Below are 20,244 nucleotides of genomic sequence, written 5' to 3'. Positions count from 1 at the left end.
TCTTTTTTTGAAAAACATGTCCCTTCTAATGTTTGCATCAGTTTTTTTGATCATCACATATACATTCCCCCTAGCCTTTGAAAACACTGTTAAAAAGAAAACCACAGGCCCCAAATAGAGTCATTAATGCTAGGTCATATCATCATACTGGAGCTTAATGCTTAACCTAATTGCAGTTTTCTCCACTGGAAACGTAGGGGTACCTGGTAAGTAACAAACTTTTCTGGTCTATACCAATAAGGTCACAGAGGCTTTCTTCAACCCCCAAAGGTAGATGAGGTAATACACCTAATAAGACCCTCTTGTCCCCAAAGGAAGGTGACCTTATCTGAAATAATCCTTTTTTCTCTTTATGACTACCTTGTCTTACCTGTAAAAATATCTCCCTTTCTGTAGCCGTTTGGAGCTCCCCCTCTGCCTGCTAGATGGAATGCTGCCCAATTCATGAATCAATTAATAAAGCTAATTATAACTTTACAATTTACTGTTGAATTTTGGTTATTTAATAACATTAGTGCAATTTCAGAGATTATTTTGCAAACATAATCTTAATTTTTCCAGCACCCAAATTTCCCTTATGTGAAATCATGTCCCTTATGTCCTGACTGCATTTTTCCCTTCATCATTACCATCAACGAAAAGGAGTCCAAGCGCACCACTGAGGTCAAAGAGTAACCAACTGACCAACTTACTAAGGTTGATTTCTCAAACAATAACATGGTGTTCTTAGAATATTTTGGAATTGATGGGAAACAATTATTTATTGAGCATCTACTAAATGTTGAATACAACAGACCTAATTCTCCCCCATAAAGTTATGTTAAATTGCCCAGGATTCTAGTAGTTTGTCCTATGGAAGCAGGAAAAGATCCTGTTACTGGTTGCCTCTAAAAGTATTTTCCCATGGAAACACTGTTACATTTGGTGGTTGTGAAAGGGAAAGATTTATAGGATCTGCAGAGAAACCAGGGTATTACATTTGGTGGTTGGGATCTACTATTACCACATTCTCATCCTTTATGTTTAGTCTATTATACAGCATTAGAGTAAGGATCAATGAGACTAAATATGCTTTTAATCAGAATTACTATTATTTATCAACCCTTATCCCTTTTACCCATTTTTATTTTTTTTCCATAGAACTTCTCCATTTCCAACATGCCATGTAATTTACTTATTTATCCTGTGTCTCCATACTTTTCCCCCAAGCTCCTTGAAGACAGAGATCTTTATTGCACTGACTATCCCAGTACCTAGAAAAATGCCTGGCACACAGTAAGCACTCAGCAAATACTAGGGAATGAATGAATGAGTACATGAATGATTTTTGCTCCCCGAGGAGCCTACAAACCCCACAAACAGGAACCACAGCGATCTTGTTCAAGGTTTTATCCTCAGAGCCTAGATTACTGCTGGTCCACAAAGGAACTTTTAAAGAGATGAATTAAGATGGTAACCAGGTTAAATACTGTTGTCCCACTAATGATTGGTGCAAGGTTGATGCCCGACTAAAAGATGATGATAACTAAGATTATTCATAACACTGTTTCTATGGGGAAATGCTTTGTGAGCTGTAATTTGCAAATGCATTTCTGGAACAAAATGGTTCTTGTTGGCCATGTACAAAGAACAAAACCACAGGACACTCTGTCGGATACGCACAACTAACAATAGAGCCGCTACTCTAGACCCCTTCTTAACCTAACCAGCGGTGGAGGCCAGGTGTAGACGATAATGCCAGTCTCAGTCTCATCTAAGCTTTTTTCATTTACTACACCCTTGCATACGGTCAGATCAAATAGTCATTCTCAGCTACCTTGACCTAGGGAGTTCACTTATGTCCACATTCAATTTCCTTACCAGTAATAACCCGCATTTTATTCAAGCTTTGAGTTGAGAGACAAGGTATATAAAACGTTTCGTACGGCACCGAAAAAAAATTGTTAGCTATTACGATTAATGACTTTTCGTCTTCAGTTTTGCTTCCCTCTGCTCGTTTTGGTTTAACCCAATGTAGGGACGCCTGCGCCCCCCACCCCCACCCCGGGCATGCGCACCGACAGAATGGCCGCACCCTTTCTTAATCTGATCTTTTACCCGGCAGGAAGAGAAAAGACTCGCCTCCATCCCACTCTGATGTAATTAGGTGGTTAAAAAGATATAAGGCACGTCATATCCCAGTTTAAAAGGGCTGGAAGACTCCGCGCTCCGCGTTGCAAGAGCAGGCGGGTAAGCCGGCGTCTCCGAAAACCCCAGAGCCTCTCAAATGCGCCCAGGCTCTGCGCTAGACACTGAGCACGGCCACCGCAGCTAATTGGGGGAGGGAGTCAGCCGCTCAGAAGACTTTTCATTGGCCCAGAGTCACAGAGGCCGGCAGCTTTTCCCTCTTCCGGACGCTGAGTGGTTGAGGCCGCAAAACAACGCTTATTGTCATTGGCTGGACCCTGCTGTCAGTCCTCTCGCGTCTCGCGGCGCGACAGAGCCAGGCGCGGCCTGTAGAGCAGTCTCGAAGCCTGCTGCAGAGAGAAGATGGCGGTCGCGGTGAGAACTTTGCAGGAGCAGCTAGAAAAGGCCAAAGAGAGCCTAAAGAACGTAGATGAGAATATTCGCAAGCTCACCGGTCGGGATCCGAATGACGTGAGGTAAGAGGTGGATAAGACAGGCTGGCTCCGAGAGACAGCCGTCATGCCGGGGTGAATTGGGGGCGGGAAGGGCGGCTAGCCTTGAGAAGGCTAGAACATCGGGGCCTGTCCCGGGGGCGGCGGTAGAACCCCGTCCTGGATGAGGTGGGGAGTCTTCCACGCCCTCGACGTAGGTCTCGGAGCTCGAGTGCGGGAGGAAGGCAAGTGGGTCCTAGCTATGCCGGCATGTCTTTCTGGCCTGTAGGAAGGCCGGGCCTGCGATTCCCGCCCTCGGCCCTGCAGGCCCGGAACTGCAGCACAAAGCCCCTTCCCCAGCCGGCGGCTACCTGACCGGGTGCTGGCCCGGAGACCCTCCTGAGACGTTGTCCGCTGCTTCTCACCCAAGCATTTGCCATCTTTCCCACGTGCAGATTCTTCGGAGTTGACGAAATTAGGGTCTGATCCAAGCTTATTAATGTGTAGTGGCAAGAAGTAAATACAATTTCTGAGATAATGGTCTTGAAAAAACAAGGAAGTTAAAATAGGACTTCCTGTCTTGTTTGAGGCACGTGGATTTGAAACCGTATTTTTAGAACTTTCCTGGTTATTTTTCTCTTTATGATGTACCGCATCCGTGAAAGTATTTGGTGACATTAAATAAAATAAGTCCAAGCATGATTTTCATACAATTTGTAAATATCTTTTAGGCCCATCCAAGCCAGATTGCTGGCCCTTTCTGGTCCTGGTGGAGGTAGAGGACGTGGTAGTTTATTGCTGAGGTAAGACTTTCTTAGGACTTAATTTTTATGCTAAGACGGTAGATACTTTTACTAAATTAACTATAGGCTTAAACAAAATCGGTGATAGAGCCCACATTAGATATGTTTGTGTTTGTTTTGTTTAAACTGTGATCAGCTATAATTTCCTGTGTAGTTATCTTGGAACTTCATGTATATGCAAAACTAGAGACTGAAGAATACATTACCCATTTTGTGTACACTTAGTTTATTTTTATATCTTTTAAAAAGTGCTAAAAAGCATCTTGGAGTGGATGCCCATTTGAGGTTGTTGTGATTGGAAGGGTGTTTTGTTTTTTTTTTTAATTCAATGAAATTATCTTGCTAAGGGTAAATATTTATCTTAACTTTCGTTTATATTGAGCTTTTTTAATTGCAGGCGTGGATTCTCAGATAGTGGAGGAGGACCCCCAGCCAAACAGAGAGACCTTGAAGGGGCAGTCAGTAGGTATGTAGGAGGAAAACGTTTGAAGACATACTTGTATGCTTTGTTTTCTGAGGTAGCCACAGAGGTATTTAATAAATTTTGTTGAGTTATGTTAGAACTGAGTAGTATACTACTTCTTTGAGTCTGTTCCCTTGGTATTTGACTGAACTAAGTCTGTATCCCTCAGAACTCAGTTTTCACTAACAGTAACAGAAATCTTAATAAAATAAAGATTATGAGAAGAATAAGATCGAGAAAATATTTGTCTACTTTCCTGTCTTGTACTGTAAAAACTTAATCTGCTTGAGAAATATAGATCAGTATTTGGACTGGGCGCTGGTGACACATTTTATCCTTTTACTACCAGAGGAAAGAGTGAAATGGGATAGAGACTGATGAAATGAGACTTATGGAAATAAGTCATAGTAGAAGTAATCACTTGTCCTTGGTAGTACTTAAGTCAGATTTTACAGTGGCCTTTTAAATTATTTTTCCTATGTCAGGCTGGGCGGGGAGCGTCGGACAAGGAGAGAATCACGCCAAGAAAGCGACCCAGAGGATGATGATGTTAAAAAGGTAATTGAGATGAAAAGAACTACTTACGGGATGAATATAGTATTTTCGTCTTTACTACATTTGAGAGTGCTGCCTTTTCATATGGTTGTTAAATTACTGAGATTTATTTTCTCCTGCAGCCAGCTTTGCAGTCTTCAGTTGTAGCTACCTCCAAAGAACGCACACGTAGAGACCTTATCCAGGATCAAAATATGGATGAAAAGGGAAAGCAAAGGTATCCTTAGTTTTATATATATATATTTTTTAAGATCTTATTTATTTATTTGACAAGAGAGGGATTACAAGTAGGCAGAGAGAGAGGGAAGCAGGCTCCCCGCCAAGCAGAGAACCTGATGCGGGGCTCGATCCCAGGACTCCGAGATCATGACCCGAGCCAAAGGCAGAGGCTTAACCCACTGAGCCACCCAGGCACCCCGTCTTTAGTTCTTTTTTAATGAGGAAAATTTCCTGTCAAATCATGCAGTTTTAGGAATATTTATATTTAAGAATTGTTCAGGTGTTTGTAGTATGTTTCTTGTAGGAAGTGGCGGGCTGAGATGAAGTGCAACCTACTGAAATTGAATTTTCTCTTTGTCTTCTTTAGGAACCGACGAATATTTGGCTTATTGATGGGTACTTTGCAGAAATTTAAACAAGAATCCACTGTTGCTACTGAAAGGGTATTTATATAGTTTTCCTTTGATTGTTTAAGTATTCAAAAGGAGTTCGTTACATATTTTTGAGAAGAGTCCAAGAAAATCTCAAAACTGAATTGTAGGCCTAAATTAAAGCCAAGGAAAAAACTTATAAAATTTTCTGAAGTTGTTATATTTTTAACTGGTCTCTTTTGAGGTCCTGTGAAGTAACTGCATGAACTTCTCTTTCAGTGCAAAGAGCCTTGATCTGTGACTCAGGAGAACCTGGGTTCTGATCTCAGCTCTACAGCGATCTCATTTTGTGGTTTTGGACAAGACTCTTCATTTCTTTAGGCCTCAGAGTGCTTTCTTTCAAACTTGGTCAGCATTGTAACTAGTTCAGTGATTATAATTTTTAATTATTTATACACTCAGAGACAATAATTGGCACTCTGGAAGCAAAAGCCTAAACATTTCCCTGCCTTCCACAGTTCATTCAACTGCGATCTTTCTAGAGGTTTTTTTTTTTTGTCTGTTTTTGTTTTTTAAAGATTTTATTTATTTATTTGACAGAGAGAGATCACAAACAGGCAGAGAGGCATGCAGACAGAGGAAGCAGGCTCCCTGCTGAGCAGAGAGCCCCATGCGGGGCTCGATCCCAGGACCCTGGGATCATGACCTGAGCAGAAGGCAGTGGCTTAACCCACTGAGCCACCCAGGCGCCCCTAGAGGTTTTTTTTTTTTTAATAAAAGCTATAATATTGTGTTCTTGGTGTTCGATATCTAGTCACTGCTTCTCAAAGGAGAACTATGGTAGAAAGGGAGATAACAATTCAGTTATAGATTAATAAAGTTTTATTAGAGCTTTTGTATGTTAACTTTCCTAAGGAATATAAAAGTCTTCAAAGAATAATGTGTGAAGATAGGATGTCACTTCTGTCACATTATCTGATTTGGAAGGAAGAGTAACTGTGAAGATAATTTAAAAAGACATTGCTCTTCTTTTTTAGGTTTTATGAAAGAATGTTGTCTAACAGTTAATTTAAATGGAATGGTTATTGATAATATGGTTAATGTCCTTGGTATTTAGGTTTTTACATAGTCCCTGTTTCCTCAAAGAAAAATTGGGATTAGCCCCAAATGCTAAGTACTAAGTTTGAATTAGCTGGTATCCTGAATTGCAAATATGAAGCATATAAAGATAACTTAGTAAAATTGCAGCATTTCACATAATCAGGAAGTGTGGTAAGTTTTTAAAGATAATTGTTTATCTTCAGCAAAAGAGGCGCCAGGAAATTGAACAAAAACTTGAAGTGCAGGCAGAAGAAGAAAGAAAGCAAGTTGAAAATGAGAGGAGAGAACTGTTTGAAGAAAGACGTGCTAAACAGACAGAACTGCGGCTTTTAGAACAGAAGGTTGAGCTTGCGCAGCTGGTGAGTAGTAGTTTGGAATTGGAATTCTAAGATTGGTAATCCTTCATGTTAACGAAAACCTGACCTTTTACCTTTTCTTTAGCAAGAAGAATGGAATGAACATAATGCCAAGATAATTAAATATATAAGAACTAAGACAAAGCCCCATTTGTTCTATATTCCTGGAAGAATGTGTCCAGCTACCCAAAAATTAATAGAAGAGTCACAGAGAAAAATGAATGGTAAGTGTACATAAAGAGTTCCAGTGAAATTTTCTAAATGGGTAAGGTAATACACCCACACATAAACATTTGTGTCCTGTAATAGGGTTTCAGCAGTTGATTTTTTAAAAAGATAATCTAAGATGCTAATGAGTTTGGAGTGCAGGAGCATTTGATTTATGATGGAATTTAACCTGAAACTTACCATGTTGTAGATAGTGCTTAATGCATGTGTATTTCTTAAGCGTTTCGGTAGAATGACTTCTTTATAGCCAGACATAAATGCTGATTAAGCAAGAAAAAAGTGAACATTGGTGTAATCCATAGAAGGAGTGCACATGGAAAGGTAGACACTGCTTCCAGCATGAAGTAGAAAAGCAAAAAATTGTCCTTTTTTCCTATCAGTTAATGTGGTGTAGTAATTTGCTACTTATATCTTAGTATATAGGTTTCCAGGGGAACTTTGCTTGGTCATTTCAGTTTGTAATTGCTTGCCATAATCAGTCTTGTGTCTCTTTACAAAAAGACATTTAGGTAAAGCTTGATAACAGTTTGTACCTAAATGTCAAATTGTGAGTTTGAATGTTTTATTTACACATGTGAATTTTTATCCTTCAGCTTTATTTGAAGGTAGACGCATCGAATTTGCAGAACAAATAAATAAAATGGAGGCTAGGCCTAGAAGACAATCAATGAAGGAAAAAGAGCATCAGGTGGTGCGTAATGAAGAACAGAAGGCGGAACAAGAAGAGGGTAAGGTGGCTCAGCGAGAGGAAGAGTTGGAGGAGACAGGTAATCAGCACAATGACGTAGAAATAGAGGAAGCAGGAGAGGAAGAGGAAAAGGAAGTAGGTATAGTTCATAGTGATGCAGAGAAAGAACAGGAGGAGGAGGAACAAAAACAGGAAATGGAGGTCAAGATGGAGGAGGAAACTGAGGTAAGGGAAAGTGAGAAGCAGCAGGATAGTCAACCGGAAGAAGTTATGGATGTGCTAGAGATGGTCGAGAGTGTCAAAAATGTAATTGCTGAGCAGGAGGTAATGGAAACCAATCAAGTGGAAAGTGTAGAACCTTCAGAAAACGAAACTAGCAAAGAACTGGAGCCAGAGATGGAATTTGAAGTTGAGCCAGATAAAGAATGTAAATCTCTTTCTCCCGTGAAAGAGAATGCCAGTGCTCTAGAAATGGAAAATGAGCCTGAGGAAAAAGAAGAGAAAGAATCTGAGCCCCAGCCTGAGCCTGTGGCTCACCTCCAGCCCCTGCCTCAGTCTCAGCCTGAGCCTCAGCTTCAGCCTGAGCCGCAGCCGCAGCTGCAGCCTGAGCCACAGCCACCGTCCCAGCCCCAGCTCCAGCCCCCGTCCCAGCCTCAGCCCCCATCCCAGCCCCAGCCCCAAGCACTCCTCCAAGCCCAGCCTCTCTCTCAACCTGAGACTTTGCCATTAGCTGTTTTACAGCCATCAATTCAGGTTTTTCAGGAGCAAGGGCATTTACTACCTGAGAGGAAGGAATTTCCTGTGGAATCTGTAAAACTCACTGAGGTGACAGTAGAGCCAGTCTTAACAGTACATTCAGAGAGCAAAACCAAAACCAAAACTAGGAGCAGAAGTAGAGGGCGAGCTAGAAATAAAACCAGCAAGAGTAGAAGTCGCAGTAGTAGCAGTAGTAGTTCTAGTAGTAGTTCCACTAGTAGCAGCAGTGGAAGCAGTTCCAGCAGTGGCAGCAGTAGTAGTCGCAGTAGTTCCAGTAGCAGCTCCAGCACCAGTGGCAGCAGCAGCAGAGACAGTAGCAGCAGCACCACTAGTAGCAGTGAGAGTAGAAGTCGGAGTAGGGGCCGGGGACATAATAGAGATAGAAAGCACAGAAGGAGTGTGGATCGGAAGCGAAGGGATACATCAGGACTAGAAAGAAGTCACAAATCTTCAAAAGGTGGTAGTAGTAGAGATACAAAAGGATCAAAGGATAAGAATTCCCGGTCCGACAGAAAGAGGTCTATATCAGAGAGTAGTCGATCAGGCAAAAGATCTTCAAGAAGTGAAAGAGACCGAAAATCAGACAGGAAAGACAAAAGGCGTTAATGGAAGAAGCCAGGCTTTCTTAGCCTATTCTTTGCAGCAGAAGATTTCTTGATGAGTAAAAGGATTACCTTTCCTTGTAAGGAGGATGCTGCCTTAAGAATTGCATGTTGTAAAAAATCTTTTTGGAAAATACAGACTGTTTGTTTACCAGACATTCTTGTACTTTTTGCATAATTTTGTAAGAGTTATTTATCAAAATTATGTGAGGTTCCAAAATATGTAAAAATAATAATAATAAAAAAAGATTAACATCCCTTGTCATCTTTTTTAAATATCCTATACTCTTCAGTAAGAATCTGTATATTTTAATAGGTAAATCTTTAAGTCTGTTCCCTTCTGATTCTGTATCATAAAATACATTGCTTTTGTAGAAATAAATGTGCATTTCTTTCATTAGTTTTGGAATGTCCTCGTTGACACTTGTATAATAAATACTCTCTTGATATCATTTTCAGCTTTTATCACTAGATACTGAACGTGATTAGAATGTCTTTGAAGGTTTTTTCCATTTTTATTTGCCTTACGTGATTATTTTGAGTTGTCATAGTCAGATCTTTGCAGCTTTCAGGGGGAACATAGTTCTCAAAATCTTTCACTATTTTTTTCTAATTTCCCTTGTTACTTTAATCTAAGCATCCCCCCTGTTTCTCCTATATAAATCATTATTGGTAGATAAAACAGTATAATTTGGTTGGCATTTTCTTCATGATTATGGGAGCATCATTCTTTTGTCTCCATGGCTACTTGTGTGATACAGCATATACATCTATTGAAGAAAATAATCACTTTCTAGGGGAGGGAGGTAGAAAAGTATACTCTAAACTTGGTTGAGTTTGTGGTCTTGTCTTAACTTTTGTGTTGGCTCTAACTGAAACATGCCAATATGTGTTCTCAAGAGTTTTTTGTTAAGTATTGTATGAAAGTTTACAGAATGAAGGAAGTTCATCTACACTTGAATCTGTAAGCAAGATAACACACAAGTGTACCAAGTGATTATTAACTTTGTTGATTTATAAATTTGTATGAATTTGGACTATCTGTTGCCATTACTATACATGTGCAAATAAATGTGGCTTAGATGTGTGACTGCTTAAGACTAGTACTTGTATTAACTTTTTGATGCTTTTATTACAAGAGAGCACTTTAATTGCAAATGGCCTCTGAGTACACAACATTGACTAGCCTTAGGCTTGACTGTTTATTTCTCCCCTTGACAAGTACATGGTGACAGTGAAAATGTCAGTAGCATTTCTAGCACTAAAAAATACAAAAGAACATGTTAAAATATTCTTTAAAAAATCCTTTAAAGAGTAAATGAGTAGAACTTTGCAAATTGCAGAGCTATCTGCCTGCATTCCTGGGCCAGTTTCTTCTAGGAGTCCCTTCATCCAGGGGTTTATGATCTCCAGCATGCAGTATAGATTTTATGCTGTGAAACATGATGGGGGAAAGGTTGGTTAAAAACTTAAAAGGGATGACCTTGAACATAACTTGGTTCCTAAAATCTGTATTCAAGGACTCTAAAATAATTGTATGTGAAGGCGCCTGGGTGGCTCAGTGGGTTAAGCTGCTGCCTTCGGCTCAGGTCATGATCTTAGGGTCCTGGGATCGAGTCCCGCATCGGGCTCTCTGCTCAGCAGGGAGCCTGCTTCCTCCTCTCTCTCTCTCTGCCTGAGTCTCTGCCTACTTGTGATCTCTCTCTGTCAAATAAATAAATAAAATCTTTAAAAAAGATTTATTAAAAAAAAATAAAATAATTGTATGTGTTAAGATCCTTTGAACAATATTAAGTTTTATTAACTCATTTTTACCTGGAAAATTTGGACAATTGGTCATGCTTATAGAAATAAGTTTGATTTTAAGCCCAATTGTGAGATTGGGGCTATAAAAGCATGAGGAAAAAAAATCTTTGGAATATGAAGAGCAATTTTAAAATCTATATAGATTTCTATTTTAAGTTTTTTAACTAGTGGTATGCACTTACAAACTGGAAGACTTTAAAAGACGGGGTCGGGTTTTTCCCTCTTTTTCCTTTTTTTTCTTTTTTTTTTTTTTCCGGTTTCCAACTAATGCTTTGAACTTAGAAGTGAAATTAAATGGAATTTGTTTTCAGAGAACCATGTAATTGAATTGGTTTCTTACAGAAATATAAAGAATGCTAGAATGTAGAAGTAATGACCATTTCCCAGGGTTTTTCTGTATCTTTTTCAGATACAGGGGTCTTCCTACTAGATGTTACAGATCAGTGTTTGTGGAAAATGTAGAGCCTGAAGATGGATCGGGCTAGAGACTAAGGACTGAAATTAAGTTTGGAGACATCTAAGGAACTATTTAGGAAACATCTTTCTTACTCTAAAATTTCAAGGTTTACACAACCACACAAATTGGAAGACTGATCTTAAATGAGTTGTACCTCCATTCTAGGGCTCATGCATGCACTAGGTCTAGAACTCTGTTGGTTATACACGTATACTCTAGTAATTAGGCTAAGCAAAGTAATAAATTGAGTTTATAAACTACAAATTTAGAAGTAAAGCTACTGATTTTATGGTGTGTAATATGAGCCAATGCTGTCAAAAGAAGTCATTAAATGTTTAAGGGTTCAATTACTTAACGTGAATTTAAAAAAACAAACCTTGAAATCCTTGAGTGAAAGTCACCCAGTTTCCCTTCTTTTTTTTTTTTTTTTTCACTCAGTTTCCCTTCTTCACGTAATGCCATTAAAATGCCTCTCCCCATTTCAAGATCAAGAAGGTAGTCTCCTATTTTATCTTTGAGGAACTTTATTACTTTCCACAAATAACTATTATTTTCCTGGAATCGGTTTTGTGTTATGGTGCAAATTGGGGGTTAAGTCTGATTTCTTTTTTCCGGATGAATGTCTGATTGCCCAACTTTAATTATTGAAAAGTTTGTGCCTTCCACATTATTCTGCAGTACCATCATTTTCTTCTGTCGTATCCATATATTCATGGTTCTCTTTCTAAGCTCTCTATTCTGTTCTACTGGCCCAGAAGGCATGTTTACTATTTATATGGTTGGATCTTCCTGCTAGTAAGTCAATGGGGGAAGACTACAATTTGATAAGAATGAACTTGAGGAATCTGAAAGTTCGCTACACTTTTCTTTATGCTCCCTAGCATGGTCTTTTCCCCAAAATAATACTCAAATACCTACAACCACTTCTCTGGTCATCTGAGTACTCCTTGATTTCCTAATAAACACCACTTGTCTTCACTGTCCACTTGGCTTATTTTCATAGCATTTACCATGCTACTGTATAGTTCCCAAACTTTGGTTTATTGTCTACTTTCCACTTGAATGGAAGCTCCATGAGAGCAAGATTTGAAAATTATTTTTAACCTATTGCTCTATTTCAAATACCTAGAATAGAGCCTTGTGCATTATAGACAATGTTATGACGAAACTATGACAGGTCCTTAGGGTGGCTTTTGTGATTCAATTGCTTGTTTTTGCAACTTTAGTTTCCTCTTCCAGCACATCCAGCTATGCTTGTTTGAAACAATGAACTGAGATGCAGCCAGAAGCCATTGTAGCTGAAGCTGAGTAACCAGGGAGAAAAGCATTAAAAGTATTTCAGAGGGGTAATTGGCAGTCCAGCTTATATTGGGCATTACAAGCTATTTTAAGTCCCTTAGCTATTTTTTTTTAAAGATTTTATTTATTTGACAGAGATCACAAGTAGGTAGAGAGGCAGGCAGAGAGAGGGGAGGAAGCAGGCTCCCTGCCAAGCAGAGACCCCGATGTGGAGGTTGATCCAAGGACCCTGGGATCACTACCTGAGCCAAAGGCAGAGGCTTTAACCCACTGAGCCACCCAGGTGCCCCAAGTCCCTTAGCTTTTATCTTTGGAGAGTCAGAGGTTTTGAACAGATCGGTGAAATGATAGTATAATTAAACAGTTGCTCTGACTGCTGTGTTGAGAAAAGGAAATGAAGCCAAGAGCAGGAACGAAAAAGCAAGAGATTATCTGCAATAATTAGGCAAAATATAGTAACTTAAGCCAAGATGGTTAAGTGGTAGAAGTGATCAGGTTTTGGATATATTTTGAAGATTGCTCCCAAGGGATATGCTAGTGGACTATGTGGTGTGAGAAGTCAGAATGAACAAAGATTTTACTTTGAATTGCCATTAGCTGAGATGAGAAGTAACAGATTTGGGCATAGAGGAGTGGGTCAGGAGTGACCCAAACTATGAACATGAATATCTCCATTATTCGGGTTTCATTTAATGACTTTCCCATAAAGGTCTTATACATCATTCACTAAATGTATTCCTAGGTAACTAACTCATACATAGATAAGTAGATTGCTATTTTATTTTGAAAAACACAAGTATACACATTACTATATACAACTCCATGAATTGTCAGAATGCTAACACCTGTGGAATCACCCAGGTGAAGGGTGATTCCTGAACATTGCCAGGACCCAAAAACCCCTTCCAATGATTTCACCCTCCCTTTTCTACCCTCAGAGATAATTTTTAAATAAAACAAGGAACATCTAATTGGTGGCAGCCTACTTAAGCAAACTAAAACCTAAACCAGAGTAAAGTCCTCTAACTGAAAAATCTGGGGACAACCAATCACAGCCTGCCAACTTGGCTTCACAGATAATGGAACTCCTTCAGCTATAGCCAATCAAATAATTTCCTTGGTTTAAGTATAGTATCTTTGAATATAAGAGCCTCTCCCCTAGCTCCTAATAGTTTAGTGCTGCCCAGATCCAATTCAATGTTTGTTCAAATTTCACAATTTTAACATATCTCAGTTTATTTTCTAACAACACTATCTGGACTTTATGGTAGTAACTTACCTGATTTCCTTCATGATTTTGAAAGTGATTCATGCATCCTAACCATAGTTTATTTTTTCATCTCCTGTTTTTTACTCTACATAACAAATCATAATGTATTTTGTATTTTAACTTCTTTTGCTCACATGTTTCTGAGTCATTTTTGTATGTCACTGTAGATACCAATCACCCGTATGGGATATCAAGATTTTTTTCAATTTTAGGGTCTTAAAAATAATTCTGTTATAGAACAGTCATGTCTTTTGGCAAACATATGCATGGATAGACAATATAATTAAGAGTGTAAATGCTAGGTCATAAGCTTTGTATTTTTGTATGTGTATTTTCTAGATGACTATTGTTTTCCATTAAAAAAACCTTTAGGTATCCTCTGGGAACTGTCTTCTTGATTTTAAGAGTTCTGTATTCTGGAAATGAGTCTGTTGAATGTATGAACTGCAAATGTCTTTTACTTAGTTGCTTGGTTTTTCACTTTTTAAATGGTATTTTTTGATTAAGAAGATTTCTTGATTATAATGTTGTTTATCCATACATTTTTATGGTTAATACTTCATGCGTCTTATATAAAATGCCTCTCCCCATTTCAAGATCAAGAAGATAGTCTCCTATTTTATCTTCGAGGAACATTATTATCTTACTTTCCACAAATAACTTATTTTCCTGGAATTGGTTTTTGTGTTATGGTGCAAATTGGGGGTTAAGTCTCATTTCTTTTTTCCAGATGAATGTCTGATTGCCCAACTTTATTGAAAAGTTTGTGCCTTCCACATTATTCTGCAGTACCATCATTTTTTTTCTATCTGGTATCCATATATTCATGGTTCTCTTTCTAAGCTCTATGTTCCACTGGTCTGTTCTATGCTGAGTTGATACCACTGTCTTAATACCTTAGCTTCATATTAAGTCTTAATATCAGGTAGAAGAGATTTCTCCCACCTTGCTTTACTTGACTCTCCTGACTACTCTTGCCTATCTTCATTTTGATATAAGTTTGAAAGTCAGCCTTGGAACACACACAAAAGAAGTTGGGATTTTTATTTGAATTGCTTTGAATCTACAGATTAATTTGGGATTGACCCCATTGAGTCTTCCAATCTATGAACATGGCATTTTGTTAGGAATCAGGATAATTGTTATTGCTTGTTTCGTGTTTTATATAAATGGGTTCTTTTATATTTGTTCCACATTAGATTTGTGAGGTTTGTTAATTTTGTGGTTTGTAACTATGTTTTTTTGCTGTGTATTACTCCATTGTGTGCATATTTCACAATTTATTTATCCATTCTGTTGTTGATGGGCATTTGTGTGGTTCCCACACAGTTTGAAGCCCCAGTATGAACACTGCTACTACCAATATACTTGTTCACATGTTTCGATGAACATATGTATACATTTCTTGTGGTATATGTATATAAGCCACCTGATTTTTAAGTTAAAATGGAAAGTGCTATGTCGGTGGCTTCTTCCTCTTCTGATCCAACAATCCACACCATCAACTTTATCATGCATAAAATGCTTATTTCTCCTGTGGGATATTTTTCTAGATCTCATTTATTTTCCTTTGGTTCATTTCTCAGATAGTTCTTTGAGTACTTTGGTATTTGGTATTTGTCCCTGGAAGAACTCATCATCTACATCTCATTTGACAATAGTTTTCCTGTGCTTTCATAAATGCTTTAAAGATTTTCTTTTTATATTTTACCCAGCCACTTTGAATGTTTTCAGTGGGATGGTTAACCTAGGTGACTATCTTTCCATATTAGTAGAAATAGAAATCAATATAATTCAACATATTTTTTTCAACAAATATTTATTAGCCATTTACTGTGTAACAGGCTATCATCTAGGTTTAGCAATGCAGTATTAAAAACAAACAAACAAAAAACAAAATCTCTGCCCCGATGGAGTTACATTCTTAACCAGTATCTTTTTTTTTTTTTTTTTTAAGATTTATTTATTTGACAGAGAGTGAGAGAGGGAACACAAGCAAGGAGGGAGGGTGGGAGAGGGAGAAGCAGGCTTCGTGCTGAGCAGAGAGCTGGGCCTGGGGCTGGATCCCCGGACCCTGAGATCATGACCCTAGCCCAAGGCAGATGCTTAATGACTGAGCCACCCAGGCACTCCCTCCAGTATCTCTTTAAGTACGCCTCTGTGATTCTGTCTTTTCTCTTTGTTTTCAGCTTAAACGTGTTAGGTTATCAGTCTTTATTTTTCTTTTTTTTAAAGATTTTATTTATTTGACAGAGATTACAAGTAGGCAGAGGCAGGCAGGGAAAATGGAGGAGCAAGCTTCCTGGGGAGTGGGGAGCCTGATGTGGGCCTTGATCCCAGGACCCTGAGATCATGACCTAAGCCAAAGGCAGACACTTAACCATCTGAGCCACCCAGGTGCCCCTAGATATCAGTCTTGCCTCAGTATCTTTGAATCTATCTTACATCTTTATGTATCTCAATTCCGGATAATTTCTTCAGATAAATATACTATTTTATTCATGTCTTGGAATCCTATGTCCTTAATGTTTCAGGTCTTCAAGACAGGTAACTACTGTTTTTTTTTTTTTTTTTAATTTTGTTTATATATACATACATATGCACATATATGGTGCACATGTGCAAACACAAATAATCTGTCATTTAAAAATCCAATTAGAGGCACTCGGGTGGCTCAGTCCGTGAGCGTCCAACTCTTGGTTTTAGGTTGGCTCAGGTCCTGATCTTGGGGTCATGGGATTGAGCCCTACTATGGGCTCTGTATTCAGTGGGAAGTCTGCTTCTCCCTCTGCCTCTGCCTGCCATTCTGTCTGCCTATGCTCGCTCTCTCCCCTCTCTCTCTCTGATAAATAAATAAAATCTTTAAAAAAAAAAGATTTTATTTATTCATTTTACAGACAGAGATCACAAGTAGGCAGAGAAGCAGGCAGAGAGAGAGGAGGAAGCAGGCCCCCTGCTGAGCAGAGATTTTTTTTTTTTTCCCCACGCAGGGCTCGATCCCAGGACCCTGAGATCATGACCTGAGGCGAAGGCAGAGGCTTTAACCTACTGATCCACCCAGGCGCCCCTCAAATAAATCTTTAAAAATTTTTTAAAATAAAAAATTAAAAAAAAAATTTTAAAATCCAAATAAAGGTACTCAAATGATGTATGTGTATTCTTACTTATGGTGAGAGGTATTCCTGGAGAATGTCATTCAGGCTGGATATATTTGTGTAACAAATGCACCGCACCTGCATTTACACCTACTACTCCTCAAGTTTTTATTGTAGTAGGTTTCTGTATAGCTACAGCTATACATTTTTTTCTGTTTGACTTCAAGTTCCGAAACGTTTCATATATAGTTAAAAATGTCTTCAATTTAAAAATAAACATGTCTTCTCAGATACCATCTATTTAAACACGGTAAACAAATAAATAATTGAGTAAATCAGTACATTATGTAATTTTATCCAAACAATTCACTGAATCACTGTCTCTCATCCAGTTAAGATACTTTTTACTTTGTAATGATGCTGCTAATATTTTTAAAAAATAGCCAAAGGGCACCTGGCTGGCGTAGTAGTTAGAGCATGCAACTCTGGATCTTGAGGTCATGAGATTGAGTCCCATGTTAGGGTTAGCAATTACTTAAAAAAATAATAATAATTTTAAAAACATAGGCTGGGGCGCCTGAGTGGCTCAGTGGGTTAAAGCCCTTGACCTGCCTTCGGCTCAGGTCATGATTCCAGGGTCCTGGGATCGAGCCCCTCATCAGGCTCTCTGCTCAGCAGGGAGCTTGCTTCCTCCTCTCTCTCTTCCTGCCTCTCTGCCTACTTGTGATTTCTGTCAAATAAAATCTTTTAAAAAATAATAATAAAAAATAAAAAATAGGCAGAATTATAGCAAATGCCTGTGAACTTATCACCCCATTTAAGAAATAAAATGTGACAAATACAATGAAAGCCCTTGTATGTTCCTCATTCCCCTTCCTCCACCACCCGGGATCAACTTTTAAGTTTTTAATTAAGTTTTCTCATGTCTTTTCAGCATATTAAGGTCCATCACTTTATAATGTCTTTTAAAAAGGCACTTTTCTCACCTTGCCTGTCATTTTGTGATAAAAATTAATCCATCGTAGTGCATAACTAAATTTTCTCCAAAATTAACATGAGCTTCACTTATTCTGAGGCATTTTTGAAACTGTCCTTAAATAAATTTACACATGTAAAATTGGTGGGTCAATGAAACATATGAAGCATATTGGAAAATTATACAAATTTATACTTCTACCAACTATATATTAGAGTACTTCTCTTGGGGCACCTGGGTGGCTCAGTGGGTACCTCTGCCTTTAGCCCAGGTCATGATCTCAGGGCCCTGGGATTGAGCCCCACATCTGGCTCTCTGCTTAGCAGGGAGCCTGCCCCTCTCTCTCTATCTGCCTCTCTGCCTGCTTGTGATCTCTGTCTGTCAGATACATAAATAAAATCTTAAAAAAAAAAAAAAAAGAGTACTTCTCTCTCCACATCCTTACCAATACTGAGTTTTGTGAAGTGGGTTTTTTGTTTGTTTGTTTTTTTGGACAGAGATCACAAGTAGGCAGAGAGGCAGGCAGAGAGAGGGAAGGGAGGAAGCAGTCTCCCCATGGAGCAGAGAGCCCAATGCAGGGCCCAATCCCAGGACCCCGAGACCACGCCCGGAGCCAAAGGCAGAGGCCTCAACCCACGGAGCCACCCAGGCGCCCCTGAGAATTGATGAATAAAGGGAAAGAATTCTTTACCCTGCGTTTTCTAAAAGAGGAGGAGGGAAAGGGAGCTGTTTTACACTTACAAGATAAATAAATATCAACTGAATGTGGATCTTTTTGAATCTTGTTCAAACAAACCAACTGTAAAAGGGCTTTTTTTTTTTTTTTTGCAACAACTGAGAAAAATTATACAGTCTAAGTATTAGAAAATGTTAAGGAATATGTGTTAAAGGGTTAAATTTGTTAAATGTGATGATGCCATTGTAGTTATGTCTTTATCTGTTACTATCACCAAAGTTATTTATGGGTGAGATTACATGATATTTAGGATTTACTTTAATAGCTAGCCCTCCCCAAAAAAGCCAGTGTGAGTGGGGGAAAGAGATAATAAGATTGCAAAAAGCTGGTAAGAGTGATGAATACATGAAGCTTCTATACATGAATTCATATGCTTTTGTGTTTGTTTCAAAATTTTCATTAAAAAATTTAAGAGAGAAGTCCTTGCTCAGTCAATGGGTTCATCTTTCTGGCCTGCCTTCTTTGAAATCTGTAAACAGATGACAGCAGGGGTGCCAAAAGGTGTCTCAGGAGACACCTTTATTTTCATAAACTCTCTAGACACTCTAATGAACGTGTGATCTAAATAAAAACTGTGCATCTTTTACAAACATAATTTCAAACAAATCCCCCATCTTCTTCCAAGTAGAGTGCCATTTCCTATATGAAATTTCTAGAACCGCCATTATCAAATATGTTCTGAAAGAATTTCTTGTCCTTGTACTCTGCTTATGCCTTCAGCACACATTCCTTCCAACTGGAGGGATATTTATAGGGTCTTTCTGAATTTCTTTTACTTGTTACCTGAAATAGTTAACTGTGCCAAGAAAATAGGGATTTGTTCTTAGCTCCTGACACCTTTTAAAATTTTGATGTGAAACATCCTTTACGGGTCTAATTTGGAGCTTGTAATATGAGATGGGCTTTTTATTTTATTTTTTAAGATTTTATTTATTTATTTATTTATTTGAGAGAGAGACAGGGAGAGAGAGCATGAGTGAGGAGAAGGGCAGAGAGAGAAGCAGACTCCCCGTGGAGCTGGGAGCCTGATACGGGACTCGATCTGAGGACTCCGGGATCATGACCTGAGCCAAAGGCAGTCATCCAACCAACTGAGCCACCCAGGCATCCCTGAGATGGGCTTAAAAAAAAAAAAAAAAGTCAGGGGCGGTGGCTCAGTGGGTTAAGCCACTGCCTTCAGCTCGGGTCATGATCTCAGGGTCCTGGGATCGAGCCCCACGTCAGGCTCTTCGCCAGCTGGGAGCCTACTTCTCTCTCTCTCTGCCTGCCTCTCTCCCAGCTGGGAGCCTACTTCTCTCTCTCTCTGCCTGCCTCTCTCCCAGCTGGGAGCCTACTTCTCTCTCTCTCTGCCTGCCTCTCTGCCTGCTTGTGATCTCTGTCAAATAAAAAAAAAAAAAAAGTCAAAATAAGTGACAATTTTCTTAATAAAAAATGACATTTTCCTCTTTATTCATTTGGGTGTGTATCAAGAAAGGAGTATGCTTTACAGGAGTTCACTTATATACCCTTTTTTTTCTCTGAAAAATTTGTTTTTAAGCGACACTGTACAAATGATGGTTTTACAAGCTTTTTACTTATTTATCAAAGCTTTTGTTTTTTTGTGGGGTTTTTGGACCTCAAAAAACACTAGGATGGGTGATGAATGAAATGCTTTTCATTTGCACAACAATAAAAATCTAGATATTAAATAAGTATTCAAGTTCATCCTCTGCTTTTTGGATTATGTGATGGTAAGTTTTATGTTTCAGCTTGACTGAGCCACAAGTGCCCAGATATTTGGTTGAACATTATTCTGGGTATGTCTGTGAGGGTATTTTTGGATGAGATTTAACATTTGAATTAACATTCCCAATTTAACATTGGACT

At 38.7% G+C, this 20,244-nt stretch overlaps 1 protein-coding gene across 1 annotated transcript; it reads left to right on the top strand.

The window, feature by feature from the left end:
• Positions 1-1,602: 1,602 nt before the first annotated feature.
• PNN (pinin, desmosome associated protein) lies at positions 1,603-9,837 on the top strand. The gene is made up of 9 exons (XM_082737765.1): positions 1,603-2,642; positions 3,329-3,400; positions 3,798-3,866; positions 4,349-4,421; positions 4,541-4,635; positions 5,005-5,080; positions 6,313-6,468; positions 6,551-6,689; positions 7,287-9,837. Exons 1-9 carry the CDS (start codon positions 2,530-2,532, stop codon positions 8,741-8,743), a joined length of 2,250 nt encoding a protein of 749 aa, XP_082593891.1. The 5' UTR covers positions 1,603-2,529; the 3' UTR covers positions 8,744-9,837.
• Positions 9,838-20,244: the final 10,407 nt, after the last annotated feature.

This window comes from Mustela nivalis (assembly GCF_964662115.1).
Source record: "Mustela nivalis genome assembly, chromosome: 6".
Taxonomy (NCBI): Eukaryota; Metazoa; Chordata; class Mammalia; order Carnivora; family Mustelidae; genus Mustela; species Mustela nivalis.
This window is presented reverse-complemented; position numbering and strand designations above follow the sequence as displayed.

Excerpts from the sequence above, each read along its gene's own strand:
- PNN (XM_082737765.1), top strand. The coding sequence starts at position 2,530 with ATGGCGGTCGCGGTGAGAACTTTGCAGGAGCAGCTAGAAAAGGCCAAA. Across the intron at positions 2,643-3,328 it reads CGGGATCCGAATGACGTGAG|GCCCATCCAAGCCAGATTGC; the intron begins GTAAGAGGTGGA and ends AATATCTTTTAG. Across the intron at positions 6,690-7,286 it reads GTCACAGAGAAAAATGAATG|CTTTATTTGAAGGTAGACGC; the intron begins GTAAGTGTACAT and ends TTTATCCTTCAG.